General features: G+C 37.6%; 1 protein-coding gene across 1 annotated transcript in view; it reads left to right on the top strand.

Annotated features, from left to right (window-relative positions):
- dsg2l (desmoglein 2 like) overlaps positions 1-6,865 on the top strand; it is a 30,079-nt gene extending 23,214 nt beyond the window's left edge. Inside the window, 2 exon segments of the mRNA XM_036596156.1 lie at positions 413-694; positions 3,274-6,865. Coding sequence (XP_036452049.1) covers positions 413-694; positions 3,274-4,266 — 1,275 coding nt within the window. The 3' untranslated portion in view covers positions 4,267-6,865.
- Positions 6,866-18,897: the final 12,032 nt, after the last annotated feature.

The following is an 18,897-nucleotide window of genomic DNA, read 5'->3' as shown; positions in this document are numbered from 1 at the left end:
CACTGTGAGCAATTATGACTCAGTAAGCTTCTCTAGAGTGGAGCTTACCCTTAATGTAAACTGAAATTAAACTGATTTAACTAATTTAACTAATTTATTTAACCGATTTGGTACAATTAACAACCCAGCCCCATATGCATATGCTTTTCTGGAGTTTTATGGTATAAAACGTTTGTTTTGGTGAAAAACAGCGAAAATGTACTTAAATACTTTTATTAACTGAATATTGTTATAATCTATTCTAATCATTTCTGACATTTTGATATTATTTTTCACATTCTAAAAGGGGCGCAGTTGAATGCTGTCATTATCAATATACATGAGGATACCTAGAGTATTCATCAATATACATAAAATGTTGATAAGCAGAATTTCATTTGATTGACCTAATCGCCTCCCTGTACTCCAACAGAAAATCCCGCTCTTACAAATCCCCACAGAGCTGGACTCTGGGGGTCAATTTGGCCAAGTGGGGAGCAGAGGGGAGCGGAATGGGGCATGGGCCGGAGGTGGAAGCGGCGGAAGAGAGATGTTCAACACCTGGGAAGAGTGGTACTATCACCAGTACGGCAAAGACTTTAACAGTACTATGGATTCTTCAATGGCATTCAAGACATACTATGACCTTCAGGGGCTGGGGGCCTTTGAAGGCATTGCACTGTCTGAAGCGTTCTTGTCCTCTTACTATTCAAAGGTTAGTACTTTTTTATGTTGACAGTAGGGCTAAGTGATACAGGATACTAATATAGTCTATACTAATATATCATTTCATACTTATTAGTGTTAGTGATGTTTTTAGCTTACACGGTATTTGGCAGACAATAAATATTATAAACATACTATAATGCCCATAAAAAAGTGGTGTCCTTGTTACCCAGTGGCTAGTTTTTACTTTACACACTTTAGTCATGGTATCCAGGACCTGACAGCGGAACCGCAGTGCCTGCTGATGGTTTCAGACTGTTTTAAAAGAATAATTCCGTAAAAGTGGGGCTCCCGAGTCGTGCAAGTGTCTAAATGTTGGCCCTATCATCATATTGTGAGTTCAATCCCTGGTGATGCTACAGCCATCCGTAGCTGGGAGTCTAAGAGAGCCCAATTGGCCTCGCTCTCTCTGTGTGGGTAGGATGGCCCCCGGTCTCCCCCATCACCCAACGCGATGCTAGCCAGCACAGGCGTCTGTTAGCTGATGTAACAGATCTGGTGGTTGGCGCTGTCCTCCAAGCGCGCTCAGCTGTCCAGCAACATTATGGTAGTGGCAGTTCGAAAAGATGCAGTGCCGCTTCACAGGTCTCGGAGGAAGCTTGTGCTAGCCTCCATCCTAGCGCTGGTGGTATCGTGTGACTGGGGGAGTCCTAACTAGTGGGTGGAATTGGATATGATTAAATCAGGGAGGAAATTGGGGAAAAAAAATGAAAAGGATAGTAAGTTACTTTGTTTACAAGACGTAAGAAAAACAAGAAAAAAGGAACAAAACAGTGTAATCAAAACAAGCTATCAGGGTTTGTAAGACATTCTTTTGATATAGAGGAACAGGAGGCATGGGCTCATTAACTTTATTAATGATAACTTCTACATTATCTGATACTGTGATATATAACATTAATAACACTGGGTAGACTACATATTCAGTCAAATTCCAACAATGTGTGAAGAAAATCAGAAAATGAAGCAGCACTTTTATGACCGATTGCAAAGTTTCTTGGCTGATTTCACGTTCCAAACATATGGCATACTGACAGACGTTACCATGGAGAATGGGTGGGCAGACCCTATGGCAGCAACGGGACTTTTCATTGGCTGAATAAGCTGTAGGTTGAGCTAGTTGCCTAGGTTTTCAAGCTCTGAACTAGAACACCCTTCACGCTTCCACCCCTTGATATATGGTATGTTGTCAGTATTGTCCAGCCCTGCTTCACAGCCTGAATGCAAATAGCTTCAAGATATACGACAGTAGAATGTCATACACTGATAGGATTTGGCTTTAATGGCAAGACGTTCAAGTGGGATTATATATTGAAACAAATGAACCTGTACTTAAACGTTTCCTGAGGCAGACTTGTAGAGTTTTGTTGAAAAATCCATCACTTTTGCAACAAGGCAGGAAAAGTAAATGTTAAGTGGCCTGGAGGAATGTTCACACCCCACAGAATGATGGTAACACTAATTTAGCTCTCATTATTCTGCCTTACCCCTTTTGTTCATGTAAATGTCTTTTTGCAGGGGCTGTGGTTTAAAAATAGCCCATTTTGTACAAATCCCAGCCTCCAGAAACAGCTTTTCAAACTAAAGACCATCTTACGTGAGCAATGAATTATAATGAAACCTCCAGAAACCTTCGTTTCAAGCATTGTTTGCTTCTGCGCTACTTTTTTTTTTTAATATGCTCAGTGTGACCCTTAAAAATCATCACTGTTGTAAGAAAACATCTCAATTTTTTTTTATATCTTGATACTTAATGATAAATCGATCACTAGAAATGGTACAATTACTTTATAATTAATAAACTGAGAGAATTAAAGTACCTTTTTAACTTCTGATATCTATTGAAAATGAATCTCTTCACGCTTGTCTGGATTTTGTCAGTTGCATTCTGACTGGCTATCCACACATCTGTGTGTACACGCTTAATTATCATTTTGCTATGACCTGAACTGGGCAATACGCCAAAGTGCAACAGCAAAATAGGCACTGAATACGTGAACCATTTAAAAAGTAATTTTAAACAAAAACAAATACTTTTGAAAAACTTTGAAAAACTGCAAGTGACATTTGATGAGAGGGGCTGTTTTTCATTAGCTGGTCAATACAGGAGAGACTTATTTCAGTCGTATAATAGTAATAACTCCTAAAATCATCATTATAATGGAGAGATCACTCAAATTACAGAAATGACTCAAATGAGGAGGTCAACAAGCTAAAAGCAGTCATTGGGCCGAAGGCAAAACAGTAAACGCCCTGGACAGGTCGCCAGTCCATCACAGGGCAGACAAAAACAGACAAAAACACAATAAATAACATACTAAATTCTAGTTCTGGTCCAGAATGTCCAGTTAAGCAACTCTCTGATTATTGGCTTAAGCCTGGCGTGCGATACTAAGTTATGAACATTTTTTGCTTTTCCTCAAGGTTGCTATTTTGGAGATGTAATGTTTTTTCACAGCAATGAGTCACTTTCTTGGCTGGATAAAGTTTGAAGTGTAAATCACTGTTGTAAGTTACCGTTATTGGTGCCAGGCTCGATGCTGAATAGTTTTGTGTTTTTTAATACAGAAGTTGAAGAACATGACGGGCTGTGCTGCAAGCGACAGCCTGCTGATGTACGAGTTTGAAGGCGACGGTGCTTCACTACATGGTTCATTCGAGGACATCTGCAGCCAACTGAGCGAAGGAGACGACCTGGCATTCCTCAATGACCTTGGGCCGCAGTTCAAGACGTTGGCTGAGCTGTGCCATGGCTCGGCCATCGATGTTGAGGTCAGCTCGGTCACAAAGCCGCCAGCACGTAAATCAGCTCAGGCTGGAGCACATCTGGGTGTGAGGCAAGAAGGTACCATGGGTGCTTCACATGCTGGGGCAAGCAGCTCTACCTATGCTTCTGCTTCGGCTTCAACTTCTGCATCTACTTCTGCCTCTTCCACTCATATTACAGCCACTGATTATCACCAGAGGAGCAGCACATCCGCAGCAGGTGTGCTAACCCATAACGTTCCCAGCCAAACCCTGCTAATCCAACAGCCAGCTGTGTATTACACCTCTACGCCGGTCTATGTGGTGGACCCCAAGCCTCAATCCACCCTGCTGGTTGCTGCTTCACCTATGATGGGCATGCAGGAGAATGTGGTGCTGGTGGAGCAAAGGGGAGCAGACTTTGCCCAGGGAGCGTCCACACTAGGTCTAAAGCAGACCCACAACAAGGTGCTGGTGGAAAAGACTGGCCAGCGGGCGAGAGAAGCTGCAATAGTTGAAGCCAGCGGGCCTCAAGTTCTCCTCGGACATTCCGAGATTGGGTCTGGAAGCGTTCGGATTGTGGAGAGCGGACGGGTGCAGACTCTTGAGTCTGTACGTCCCAGGCAGGGCTCCAGCATCAGTGAAGGTCAGAGCTTTCAGCTCAGCAGGGGGCTCACAGGAACCCAGAATGGTCTCACGGTGACGCAGCATGATGTGCCTCTTTTGACTGTCCCACACAGTGGGACTCACCAAAAAGTCCGGGAAGAGAGGATTTCTGTCGTTGAGAAAAGCTTCCAGTCTAGCTCCGCCATTTAATGTAACGTAAATCCTCCTTCATTCACATACTAACCATCTCATTACATTCTAAGGCTCATTACTTAGCAATTACGTGAAAAACTGTGCAAAGGTAGTCTGGACCCATTGGTGGCTCTTGGCCATTTAACTAGTTAAATACATTATTTAGTTCTACGTAAAATACAGTTTAACTCCTTAAAATTCACAGACAAAGCATTTCCTAAGGCTTTTTACTCAGTAACTGTGTGGAAAACAGTGCAAAATGATGAATAACAATACGGTGATGGGTAGTGCTGTGCGATATATATAATCAATATCAGTATACCAGTATTGGTGTTACACCATGACATTTATTTCAGTGGTATTTTAGTGGTATTGATAATTAATGAGCATCATATGCAAAACATTTTACTCCATAAAACTGCAGTATTCCTGCTGCCAAGTTTTTCTGCTTTCTAATTCTAATTTTCTAACTCTGTGCACTTTACACATGGCATTCAGGTAACAACAGATAACGACAATATCTGTCATTTGCTTGTTGCTTTGAATTGTTTTGAAAGGACAGTTAAAACTACCTACAACTAAATAAACAGTAAGTTTCCTTTCTGTTTAGTTAATATTTACTGGGTATTTACAGAGTATGCAATACTCAGTCAGCATGGGTTAACTTTATCTTTACAATCTTAAATATCATTAAATGCTTAAATATTGCGATATTGAATTGGATCAGTACCACCCAACTGTAGTTATCGGAGTGAGTCACATATGTCTGGAGTTCCGAAGCCCATGAGTGCTATTTTATTTAATGGGTACAAGAAGCAGCATCTCTACCAAGCAGCCACAATCCGAATGATGGTGTTCAGCCTTTGTAGACTGTTAAGTGTATGAACACATCTAAGGCTGGCTGTACATGGTGAAACTTTCATGCAACAAGTTGCATGCTGTGAGTTGCCTGCAACATAATTTCCATGCAAACTAAGTTGCACGCAACATATTCAGTTACTCCACAAATCAGCACCTGGTATGTTTGATACATATCGTAACCACTATATAAAGTCATTCATTAGGTGTAATTTGCATATTTTAGTTTGTTTCTAAATGTATGTATCTGTCTTTTATCTGTTTATGATTCGTTTACTGTATACTTGTTGTGTGTATGGTAAGCTTTTGAAAATGAATATTTAATTAGCCATTACATTCTGTAGCCTAATTGATGTCTCACTCATTCTGTCCTACAATCTTAGCCAAAAAAAGGTTCTATATAGTACCAAAACAGGGTTCTTTGGCCTGTAACAATAGTAGAACCCTTTTTGGTGCTCATGGAACCCTGTTCAAAAAGGGTTCTGTATAGAACCATCTACAAGACATTCTCCATCAATCTGAAGAACACTCTCACAATGCAAAGAACCCTCACGCGAAGGGTTCTGTGAGTATTCATGGTTTTATATAGAACCATTTTGGTTACTAAAGAACCGTTGAAGAACCATCTTTTTAAGAGTGTAGACGAACAACTAGTTCATCGTTGAGCACATCTCAGTCTCCCATTCTGTAAGAATTTCAAAATTTGGATCCCAAATAAATCAGAGGTCTGTGTAAAATTAGGGACATCAAAAGAAGAGAAAACAGTAAGTAAATCATGAGAGCAAGCTAAAGAAGAGGAAAAGGTGGCACAAGCAGCTGTTTAAACAGGTGTTCACATTAGCTGGTTAGTTAACGCAGTTGGTTACAGAAGCATTAGCTTTAAAAAACTCACATTTGTTATCATGAATCAGGAAACTAAATATAAAACTACCTTTCAGCCACTCAATAAACCATCCTCTGTTTACTTTCTTGTCCATTGATCTGGTAAAATCAATAATTCGATGGTATGTCGTTCGACGTGATACCATGATTCGTTATTGCCATTTTCGTTAGCTGTTTCATCAAAATTGTTCCACAAAGTTGAGATGGTTGCAGTTGTTGCGGCCGAGTTTCAAATGAGTTGCAGGACAATTTATTCTACTCAGGTGCAGTTTAGTTTCGTGTAGGTTTCAAGCAACTGTTTCAAGCTGCATGAACGTTTCACCATGTAAAGCCAGCCTAAAGCTACCAAAGATGAGGAAAGTAAATTATCACTTGTATCCTAAACGCAGTCATCAACTGCTTATATTTCAGTGGTTTTAAAGCATAAGTTTGATCCGTACGCAACTCGGGTTATAAATGCTTTCCTTTGCATTAAGCCTTTGATGCACTGTGACATAAATATGCCTCAAGCGCAAAGCAGAGCAGCTCGTCCTGCTAATAGAGCGAGTTCACATACAATCAAAGAAGGCTTTTTTAGAGAATGACTCATGTAATGAGCTCATGAAGCTTTGGCACATCTGTGTGCATTTCGTATGACAGATAATAGAGATATGTTTTCTATCAAAGACAAACAGACAAATAAATCAGTTTTCCGAACTGCCTTTTTTCATTGTCCAAGCCAAGAATGTTTTATTGCTGTACTTAAGTGCAGAAACTTTTCACTGAATAAAATAATGCACACATACGTTGCCCAAGTGCCTAATATTTATGCACTCCCAGCAGGTGATGAGAAATAAATCATTGATGACACACTGGAAATTAAAAGTTCTGTAAATAGTTTTCTGTTTATCTGTTTTTGTCTGTGCTAAATCCCACAAGAATTGGTTCTGCTGATTACAAGTGCACTTTTCGCTTATCCTTTAAAATCTGTATTGTTGAGCTGGAACAGACTGAAAAGCTTTTTAGGTTTCTTTTTCAGATGTGTGAAAACTTTTTTTTTTCTTCAGGACTAAACTTGCATTCACCTCTTTCCTCCCTCTCCAGTTCGGAGATGTTATCTATCTATGGGAAAGTTTTCTATAAGATGTTTTACAGCTTTAAGACACAATGAAAGACATTCATCATTTCTTTAATTATCAGCAAATGGGTCTTCTGTGTCATCTGACATCTTTCTCTATGAAGAGATTAATGGTGTGTGTAATAAAACCACATTCCAGTAGGTTTACAGTATAGTTACTGCACACTATAGGCTTTGTTTACCGTATGACGTCGCTGTCATATCAAGATCTTATAGCTCATTTGAAAGCACTCGCAGCTCTTTATATTAATATAAAAATGATATATATATTTATATTCTTTATAATATATTATAAATATAATATTATATTTAATATGTTTATATATATTATATCTTTATATTTAAAGATGAATAAAACAATGATTTGGTCCATAATATACACACTTAAAATGATGGTTCTTCAAGGGTTCTTTAGTAAAGAAAACGGTTCTGTAAAGAACCGTGAAAACCTCAAATAACCCTTTGCATGATTAAAGGGATGACTGATGGAGAATGCGCTGTAGATGGTTCTAGCCTTTTTGAATAGGGTGACAAACCTGACTTTCGTAACAATAGAAGAACACTGTGCGGTGCTATGTAGAACCCTTTTCAAAAAGTTTCTATATAGAACCATCTATAGCACATTTTCTGGTAATATGAAGAACAATTTCACAATGCAAAGAGTCCTTTAATCATGCAAAGGGTTCTTTGCATGTTCACGGTTCTATATAGAATAATTTTCTTTACTAAAGAACCCTTAAAGAACCATCAATGTTAAGTATATATATGTATATATATATATATATATATATATATATATATATATATATATATATATATATATATACAATGTAAAGGGAAGCTGGTGATTTCCAATTATGTCAAAAACAGTAAAGAATGACAAAAATGCAAATGACAGGTTTTGTTTCAATAGTACATACACATGTATGTACACATGTGTGTGTGCGCGTGTAAATATATAAAATACAGTCCCATTAGATTAACATTCATTTAATGAAAATATAAGGTTACCATTTTGGAGATCACTTATGCAAGTGATAACCTGACATGCTAAGTTCCCACAGTTTGGGCTGAACTTGAACAGCCGTTTTTTTAAAAAAACACTCCAACAATGCCGAAGCATCAGCCGAGGCCTGTGCCCAGTGTCGGAAACAGAATACAGTCGTGGGAAAAACTGATTTAGATGTTGTTCAAACACATGAACATGACTTTTAAACACGTGGTGATATCCTACATTACCACCACAATTATTGTACCTAGCATAGATGAGTTCCAGAAATGTGGCTGTTAATCTGAGCTGGTTGAACTCAGGGGGCTGTGCATTGTACAAAAAGCTGCCTATGGTACATGGTACATTTTATCATCTTCAGACCACAGAGTTGGGTTTCAAATCCCAGACAATACAGCTTTGGGTTTCAGGTAAAAACTCACAAAATGGCAGAAATGTCACATCACAATACATCAAGACGTTTTCACAATATGTAACAATATTTATTTTTTCTGACATCCGATAAGTTGAAAAGACAAAGTTGTGCCAAATTTTAAAAAAAAACTATCAAGAAATATGAATACAATTATTTTCATATCCTGCGCTGCACTAAATCCAATTAAAAAGGCCTAATTATGCTCTATTTGTGATGAAACATGCAGTTGGGACGTACTGACGATATGTTCAGGAAAGCATATTGTGATGTAATTTATCATAATAACGATAAATATTGTCATATTTCCCAGCCCTAGTCTCAGGTTTCTTATCAGGCGAATGGATAGCCACAAACACCACGGACAAAACAGCTCTGGACGCTAAAGTTTGCATGACTTCACATTCTATTCTATTGATTATTACAGTTTCAAGGCCAAATTAAAGATGACAGTATATTACAACCACAGCATTTACTGAACTGCACTTTATTATGTTCTTTTATTTGATTAAGTTGAACCCTCGACTCACACACTATCAAAGGCATTGCACGTGTTTGTTCCTATGGCCGCTTCAGAGTTAGGAACCGTCTCAAGATTACCAGAAGATAAAGTGTTGCTTGTATTATTATTATCTTTATTATCTTTATTATTATTGCTATGTGTGTAAATGCCCTGTGGAATTAAAAGAAGGTAAAGTAAAGAGTCCCACCCAAACCCAACCTAGTTTAACCATGTAGTGCGGTTATTTCCTAAACTAGAGGATTCTGTCGCTGACACAGGCACATTGGCTTCTATTATAGATGTGCTTTTCTAAGTAACGAGAAATTATCTGCAGTAATAAACTGCTTGCTGCAGTTGCAGCAGACTAATATTAGGTTAAAAATGTTGGAGTATTCCTCTAAATGAAGAGACATTGTAAAATCTGATCATTGGAATCATTTTCAGTGGAAAACTGCCAATGTGCTGTAGCTTTTGTATAACTGATTTAACTGGTTATTGCTTGATGCGCTTCTTCTTACTTGTGTAATACAGATTTGTTTTGTACAATTGTTTCATTACTCTTGTGTGGTGAAGTGGTGCTTTATTGATTGCATTTGTGCTTCTAAAGGATCAAAGAGGGGTCTCCATTGCAAACGAAGGACTTTTTGCTTTTGTACAATTGAAATAAAATAAATAGATTATGAAAGCGAAATGCACTGTTTGTCCATAAGTTTGCAGATACCTACTCAGCCAACATTTCTTCTGAAATGAAGGACATTAATATGGAGTTTGTCCCTATTTTAACAGCCTCTGGTCTTCTGGGGAGGCTTTGTACTACATGGCATTCAGCCACAAGAGCATTAGTGAGGATGTTGGATGGTCAGTTCTGGATCACTCCAGTTCATCCCAAAGTATTGGATGGAGCTCCATCACTCCAGAGAACACAGCTCCACTGCTCCACAGCCCAATGTTGGGGGGCTCTAGCTGACACTTGGCATTGGGCATGGCGACCTCGTGTGCAGCTGCTCCTAAGTGTCCTATTCTATTGGCAACATGTTTCTATGGGGATTATAGCAGTGTGTGCACAATTGAACACCTGTGTCAGTAATGGGTGCACCTTAAAATAGCTAAATTCCCTCGTTAGAAGGGGTGTCTGGACACTTTTGGACATAAAGTGCATCTGTGACAGATAAAGGTTAAACCAATGCTCATGAATAACAGCTGTAACAATAATTTGACATGGAGATTTTTGTTGTAAACAGTCAAATATCTTATTGCTAAATATGCAGAGTCCTAATTAGAACATGACATAACCATGATTATAATGTCAAGAGGAGAGTTAATAATACTAATTTTGAAATGAGAGATTTTGAGTTTTTATTTTTGATATGTCTTGTGTTTGTAGTGTTTTTTATGAACTTGTCTGAATTGTGTACCATCTGCAGTAAATCAAGCAATCCTTGATTTATCCTTGTCCATAAAATAAAAGAATGGCTTTTGATGTGTTTTTGTATATGTGCTGGTCTGTGGGTGTATATTGTGTCCAGCCTCCAAATGCAAATGTGCAGTTTGACACTAAATGCAGTTCAGAAATACAGTATAGCTGTGTTGGAATTTCCAGTAAGTGTCCACTAGAGGGCAGTTGTTAGACCAGCTCCAGCTAAGTAAATTCTTCAGAAGTGCATGATTGGCCAGATCAGCTGTTAGATAAGCATATCAGATGCAGGTTAGAACTAAATTTTGCAGGAAGGTAGATCTTCAGGAAGAGGGTTGCTGACCACTGCTCTACACCACGGGTTCCCAGCCACAGGGCAGTGGACTGGCACAAGCCATGGGTCATTTAATACCAGCTCAATCCCAAGAGCAGGGGAGAGCTAGTAGCCTAACTTCTAAGTTCCACTATTATTATTATTATTATTATTATTATTATTATTATTATTTTTTATTATTATTTTACATTAGTAGTATTTGAATGTATCTTATTACATATGTTAAAGCATTAGCAATAGTATTGGTTATAGTAATATTATTGTTTTAATTCTTGGTATTGAAATGTCAATAATCACATTGTAATCGCCAGCATCAAACATACAGGCTTATGTTGCGTGAAGAAGTTTAAAAAATTCAAGAAAATTCTTATTAGGGCTGTAAATACATGCACACACACACAAAGTCAAGAATGAAAATGATACTAAGAATCTTTTTCCTTGCTTTTTCTTTTTCTGAACGCTTATATTGCTAATTTAGTGAATGTTTTGTATGTACTAAGGACATTGAACCTGTTTTCATGCCTCCTTGTACAGTCATTATTGTACTGCCTTTTTCATCTCGGGTTATAGCTCTTATTGCAGATTTTTGTATAGTTCTAGTTGTATATATGCCTGCAGATAGGATTTTTATATTATATTATTTATATTCTTCTTTTTATATTGTATCACCCTTATTATTATAATTGTCCTGTGTTGTGTGACTGCTACTGGCTGCTAAATTTCCTTTGGGATCAATTAAGTATCTATCTATCTATCTATCTATCTATCTATCTATCTATCTATCTATCTATCTATCTATCTAACTATCTAACTAACTATCTGTCCATCCGTCCATCCGCCGTCCGTCCGTCTACCTGTCTGTCTAATTGAAAACCCCATTGTGGTGCAGGCCCATACAACTACAGCAGGGTGGCAGCCACAAGCTACACACGTGTATGTTCAATGTATATTCATCAACAGCCCTCTCAATCTTTTCAAGAAGAATAAAAGCCATTGTGGCTTTTTTCTTATAGAGAACATAAGTCAGGGAATCACACTGCAATTTTAAGTCAGTCAATGATGAACAGCCTAAAGTTACAGGTTTAGTGGAGGTAATTCTGCCAAATTAAATTTTGTCAGTAGAGCTATAAATCTTATGGCATCATCAGTGAAAGAAAGAGCTGTATTGACCAAAAGAAATAACCACATTATCTCATGTATGCGGATTAATTTGTGAAAAATAAAGAGTCTCCCACCATTAAAAGTCCCCCACAGCCTGCTTGGAGAAGGGAAGGGGAATGCTGCAGACCGGAGACCTAAAGGGGAGGAAACTGGGGGCAGGAGTCTGTCAGTCATTTTTTGCATCAACCAATTGCATAACTACTCATTTCCGTGAATCTCAGTTTGCATTGGCCAATCACAGATTAGAACAAGCTGTCTGTAATTTTGCATTAGCCAATCTAAACGTTGTTAGGTTAGTTTAACACCCAATTTTGTCACAGGTCATTTTACTCGTTGGAACATGAGGTGAAAGTGATTTTAGTTCTGTGAAGTCAGTTATGTGAAATCATGTCAGTAAGTAAGATGTATGTAGCTAATGAATAATAGTTCAGTATTTCTGACTAATATAGCTAGCTATATGTTTGTTGTTTCGATGTTTCACTCTAGATATACACTGTGAGTGAGGCGATAGTGTTTATGGCTAACCAAATACGACTTAATGACTGCGTCTCCTCACTACAGTCAAACGCTGCTGTTAACCTAGCTACAGATATGTTAGCAGTAACTTAGCTTTCCATTCTGAGCCAGTAAGGATGTAGCTAGTTAGCTAGTAGTTTCTGAAACAATATTAGATGTTTGAAAACATGAAGTTAACTCTAAAATGCATTTCATTTAGAAATAGCCATATGTCCAATCTTTCCATTTAGTGTTTGTCATTACTTCTATGTATATAATTACGAATATTTTAAAATACACTGATCAATCATAACAAAACAGGTGAAGTGGATTACACTGATTGTCTCGTTACAACTGCACCTTTCAAGGGGGTCAAGGCAACTGACGAAGGACTAAAGGATGACCAACACAAACTGTACAGAAGCAGATGAGCTATCGTCTCTGACTTTACATCTACAAGGTGGACTGACAAGGTAGGAGTGTCTAATAGAGTGGACAGTGAGTGGACACAGTGTTTAAAAACTCCAGCAGCACTGCTGTGTCTGATCCACTCGTACCAGCACAACACACACTAACACACCACCACCACGTCGGTGTTACTGCAGTGCTGAGAATGATCCACCACCCAAATAGTTCCTGCTCTCTGAGGGTCCATGGGGGTCCTGACCACTGAAGAACAGGGTAAAAGGGGGCTAACAAAGTATGCAGAGAAACAGATGGACTACAGTCTGTAACTGTAGAACTACAAAGTGCACCTATATAGTAAGTGGAGCTGATAAAATGGACAATGAGTGTAGAAACAATGGTCATAATATTCTGATATGACTGTGTATATTAAAATACACCACCCTCGCCCAGCCTGCCACCTGCAGCACCTTCGCACAGCCAGGCATTTTCTCATCTCACTAAACAGTGTGCATCTTTTGCACCTAGCAAACCAGACAGACATCAAACGTTTAAAAGACACATTGAAAGGCAGCACAACCCTACTTCTGCTGATATAACATTGGAGCATCATTTACAAAGTCAGTGTGTTGATGCTAAACGGGGACTTTTTGCAGTTCGCAGAGCCTTTAGGAGCTCTCACATTCCACTGCATGTTGTTAAAAAAACATGGGGATCTACTCAAGAAGTTCAGTGTGAAATGGATAACTGTACCGTGAACACTGAAATAGCAGCCAGGAGTGGACTAGTGGCTTTTCAGTGCTGCCATGTAGGGCCCTTCGAGTACTGTACTTCTTACCCAACTCATCCAGATTTAAAGGAGGACGTTTTGAATGAAATGGTGTAAGCACGATGGTTTGGTGAGCCAAAAAAGAAGATGTGCATGAAACGGAAACAGCAGGCAATAGATGAACAAGCTCCTCGTGTTGTCTTGGTTAAAATCGGAGAGCCCTCAGAACACTATGTGTCCTTTTTTGACCATCAACAGGCCTATTATAGCAGGCTTGGTAGTGTTATTGTTACTTATGATGCCAGGCACAATACATGGCACTGTCTGTGTGCAAAGTCCCAACTCTTCTGTCCTCACAAATACATTGCAAAATGGTTTCTTTTTGAAGCAAAGAGAGATCTTTTTAAATCTGTATGGTGTACTGAGAGAATTGAAGAAAATGCGGATGAGGAAAAAAGTGAAGCTACAAAAGAGGATTGTCTATTTGAGAAGGCAGATGTAGAGCAGAGAGCAAAATATATATTTCTAAACAAAAAAAATCCAGCTTCATTGCCTGTAATCCAGATGAGAAGGATTTCCGAAAGGCTATAATTCCAGAAGAAAACTTTTATCAAGAATGTAAGGAAAGGGTTATTTTAAGTGCTCCAGTACTCATCACCAAAAAGGCTAAAATAATTACATTAACAAGTGTTACTGAAGGTAGGTTAGTCTACGTTTGCAAATGCTGGTACTATTTGTTTAAATTACAGATTAATGTAATTTAATAGACTAATTACTATAATTTAATGAATAGTTGCCAAATACAATGATTTTTTCTTATAATTGCACTATAGATTTGTCCACATTTTGCAAGCATTGTACCTCCTGTGGAATGACGTATGGGTATCAGGAATGGACAGATAGCGTACATGACTATGATGACCACATACTACTTGGATTACATTTCTGTTTATATCTGAGAGCCTCTATCCAGCTAGAGGAATAGTACTATTGCATGTGACTTTTGTCTAACAAATATTTGTTTACAAATATTTTACTATACAATTTTACTTACATTCGGGTTTTTATTTCTTCTTTCAGACTTACAATGCCTTAAGCAGAGTTTTTGAGGCAATGGAGCAGTCCTTGGGGATTACCCTCCCAAATCACAATAAACTTCTTCATGCATATCAGCATTTTGAGGCCCTTACTGCCCATGACTACAAGTTTTCTTGTGTAAAATGTGGTCACCATCCACCTGTGGTTATAACGGATCTCTATAAGAAAGGGGTGTTTAACATCCTTGGCAAGTACACCTAAATTCTGACTATGAGTATTAATACTTCATATTACTTTATTGTATTATGAAAACAACATTTAAACTGCAAGAGTAAAGTTGGTCATGTTTTAACAGTTAGCAACATCTAAAACCCCCTTGATGGCTATTTGGGCAAAGTCACTGTGAAAGACTTTTGGGATTCTCTCTCTCTGCAAATGATTGCACATGGCTTTGTTTCCAGTAAGAACTGCTGCAGTCTATATCATTTGTAATTTTTGCTGGTGTTGTGTAGGACTTCTTATAACCTTATTTTCTCTACAGGTACCACACAGAATCCATGCGCTATAAAACCTACATTCGAACTTTGGGCTCCCTGGATTGGTGAACATACACAGCATTCCAATCTAGTACTGAACACAGAATGGGAAGAAATTCATCATCCAAGACAGCCAGCAGAGGAAGCAGATGTGTCAGTCACTGAAGACCGACTTTTGAACAAAGTCATGACATTAAAGGTTAGATCATGGTGATGGTACCTTTTTTGTATGATTGGATGTACAGTACAACAGGTTGAGAGTGAAGTGAATATTTGTTAATTATATATACATATTTTTTTTAGCTTGATTCCATTAAAAATTTATGTAAAGAGAGTGGCTTGGACAGCTCAGGTTCAAAAATGGACCTGATACTTCATCTGCAAGATGAAATTAAATCGAGACAAAAGTATGACAAAATCTTTGAGAAAATTTGGGGTGCTTCAGCAAAGAGTTAATTTGTAATTGTATTGGTGGCTATTATTTATGTAGTATACATAAAAATATGATTTCTGTAAAGAAGTAATGAATATTTAGAAGAAAAACTAAATTAAAATTCATTTTATAATACTGATTTTTTTTTATTTTATTTCTTAGTTTTCTTATTATTGACACATGGCAAAATTTGTCTTTCATGTAGGTGGCTGGGCAGTGGTAAAGTGCCCCTGTGGAATTGTCTACTCTGTTAAATTTAATTTACATTCAGAGAATCCACGAGATTACATGGATATACTTCTATCATGGAAACACATGCCCAACATTGTTATTTTTGATTCTGCAAGAGGACTAGCAATACATGGGAATCTTCGAGAACCACAAAGGATTCCATTTGGTCCACATGAAGGGCGACTGCTGGAGCCAACAGAAGACAACATAAAGCTTGCAAAAGACAAAAAACTGTCAGTAAATCTTCCATGGCTTCTTGAGAAAAAAAGATTGCCTGATGCTCATAGCCATCTGCTCACTGGATCTGCAGAACTATGTCTTGTATGACACTTTGCATGAATCAATCACAAAAGATGACAAGGACTTGCTTCGCCAAATCAACCTTGTTCCAGAGCTTGTGGGTCGGGTAAACAGCCAGGTCGCAGAACAATTTTTTGCAAAGATGGAGCGGAACAATCACGTTCTTAATATGACGAATCCAGCAACTCAGGTCTTCCTAATTTGATCAATTATTCACCGTGCAAATGAAAAGAAAAATCAGCAAAGACTTGATCAGATCCAGAAAGCAGTACAGCAATGCATTTACTTTGATGCATATGAAAGAGCTTGCATTGGGAACTTGTTAATAGTGTGTTAAGTGGGCTGTTTCAGTGGATTCTGAACTACTGAGTCATGGTAATAATATATTTCTTTATTTAGGGGAACAGGTGGCTGCTTCCTGTGAGGCAAATTGCGAGGCGATTCGTGAGGCAACAAAACTGTTGTCCTAAAGCACAACAGATACAATGCTAGGTAATATAATAGTAGGAAAAAATATTTGTTGTTAGTATCCTGTGTTCTAATTTGATTATTATTAAAATGATTATCATTTTTTATTTGTCCTATTGTAGACGGTGCTCTTGTCAGCACAAGGGGTGTTGTGACCAGTTTGAAAGATGTTGATGCCAGAAGACACATCTGGAACCAAAACCTCACAGCTCAACAAGATGCAGTGGTAGGTGGTAAGAAATGTGGAGTTTACACTTTTCTCATGTGTTGCCTGTGTAGTTCCAGTTGTTGCCATCTGGGAAGTGTTTTAGGGTTCCAGGTTGTAGGAGGAACAAGTACAAGTCCTCTTTCATTCCTTATTCAGTATTATAACATTTTTTATAACTATTATAACTATTTTCGGTTAATGCATTAGCATGTACATTGGAATGCATTTGACAGGTGTGACTTTTATTAATGAAATTAACTGGATCTTCCAATTGTTGCAGTGTAACTTTAAGTAGTTCCTAGCTGAACCTACACAGGTGAGGGTCATTAGGTTGGGTCTTCATAAGAAGTAGGTCCAAAGAGTTGTTTCATGAGCACTGATGATAGCAAGAAGCTCAAACAGCTGCTTGGTTTGTGATGGATTTTCACATTAATTTATGGCATAAATTTTATTTGCTAGACCAATTTCAACTCTGGACAGAGTAAAATGTACCTTGGATGTTCTCATGCCAAAGGTATTTGTTTGTTGTTTGTTCAATTAGAATTGCTGACAAAACTGTTCTACTGAACATGTTTTTGTTCATGGTTCTAACAGAGTGTGCTTTGTGAAAGGCCATTATAGAAATGTTGATCCAGACAGAAGGAGTTTCCTCTCCCAAAGCAGAACAGAAATTCCTTGATGGTCCAGTATACATGCAGAGGTAAGTTTAAAATATATATATATATATATATATATATATATATATATATATATATATATATATATATATACTTTCTATATAAATATATATATATAAAAACTTTCTATTACCACTATTAAATATCTACTATAAAATATTAACTAAATAAATGTTAATGAACTCAATGAATGCTTAGTTGAAGTTATATATTTCTTAATATTCCGTATGGCTTTAGTGAAAGAGAAGAATTTGGCATCTGGATTTTGGAGATCATGTTGAAGGAAGGAAAGCACAAATATGGAAGTGGAAGCTTGCAGAACCCCCACCACATGGTGCTGTGTTGTGTGTTTTTTTTAATTAATTAACTATTTTTGTAACATGTAAAAAAAAAAAATCTAAAATGAATGCTATTATGGAGTCTTTCTCTTTCATTTTACAACATTCTATGGGCAGCAGCTGATGAGAAGCAAAAAGGGGATACAGATGCAAAATCTGAGAGAACTTATTATAATGTATAATCAAAAGTATGGAATATTTAGGGAGTATGACTAATATGTTGCAATGGCTGCGATGGACTGGTGCCCTGTCCAGGGGTATTCCTGCCTTGCGCCCAATGATTCCATGTAGGCTCTGGACCCACCACAACCCTGGCCAGGAAGAGTCGGATAAGAAGATGGCTGGACGGATGGGTGTTGTAATGGGTATTACACAAGATGATGCTATCAAATAGAAACTATGCGCAATATAAACACAGTAAGATGGTATATAGAGTTTTTTCATAAGTTAGGGAAGTCTATACTATCTATCAATCTATCAATTATAATTCACAAAAGACTTCTTAATCATTCAAAATATATCCAGTGGTGGACCATGTACTTGAGTTAAAGTAGAGATCCCCAAGGTAAACTATTACTCCAGTAAAGTAGAAGTCCTCCCTTTATACCTTGAGTAAAAGTACAATAGTATTTATTCTCAAATAAGTATCAAAAGTAAAAGTACCATGATTTATTGTTTATTACTCTAACGTCCTGTTATCATTTCTGTAACAAGACTCTTGCTTAATCAACTTATTTTAGGAGAAAAGACTCCAGTGTCACTCTTGGATCTCCAGTCTTTTAACAGAATGTCATTAATTAGTCTGACGCTGATGTCTATTAAAATTATCATAAGCACAAAACATTGAAGGCAAACAGTTTCCATTAGGTAGAACCGAGTGGCTCTGAAATAACTCAAAGTTTCAGTTTAAGATTTATTTGCAACTCAGTTACAAGTTTAAGTTTAATGAAAAACTTGCTTTAAACTCAGATTCACAAATGAGTTTTCTTTTACTATATTCTAGATATGTCTCTGTTCATAAACAAACTAGCCAAAACAAATTTACTATAAAATGAATTCGTG

Source organism: Colossoma macropomum, unplaced genomic scaffold, assembly GCF_904425465.1.
Source record: "Colossoma macropomum unplaced genomic scaffold, Colossoma_macropomum, whole genome shotgun sequence".
Classification (NCBI taxonomy): Eukaryota; Metazoa; Chordata; class Actinopteri; order Characiformes; family Serrasalmidae; genus Colossoma; species Colossoma macropomum.
Note: the sequence above shows the minus strand (reverse complement) of the source record. Positions and strands in the feature narration are given on the sequence as shown.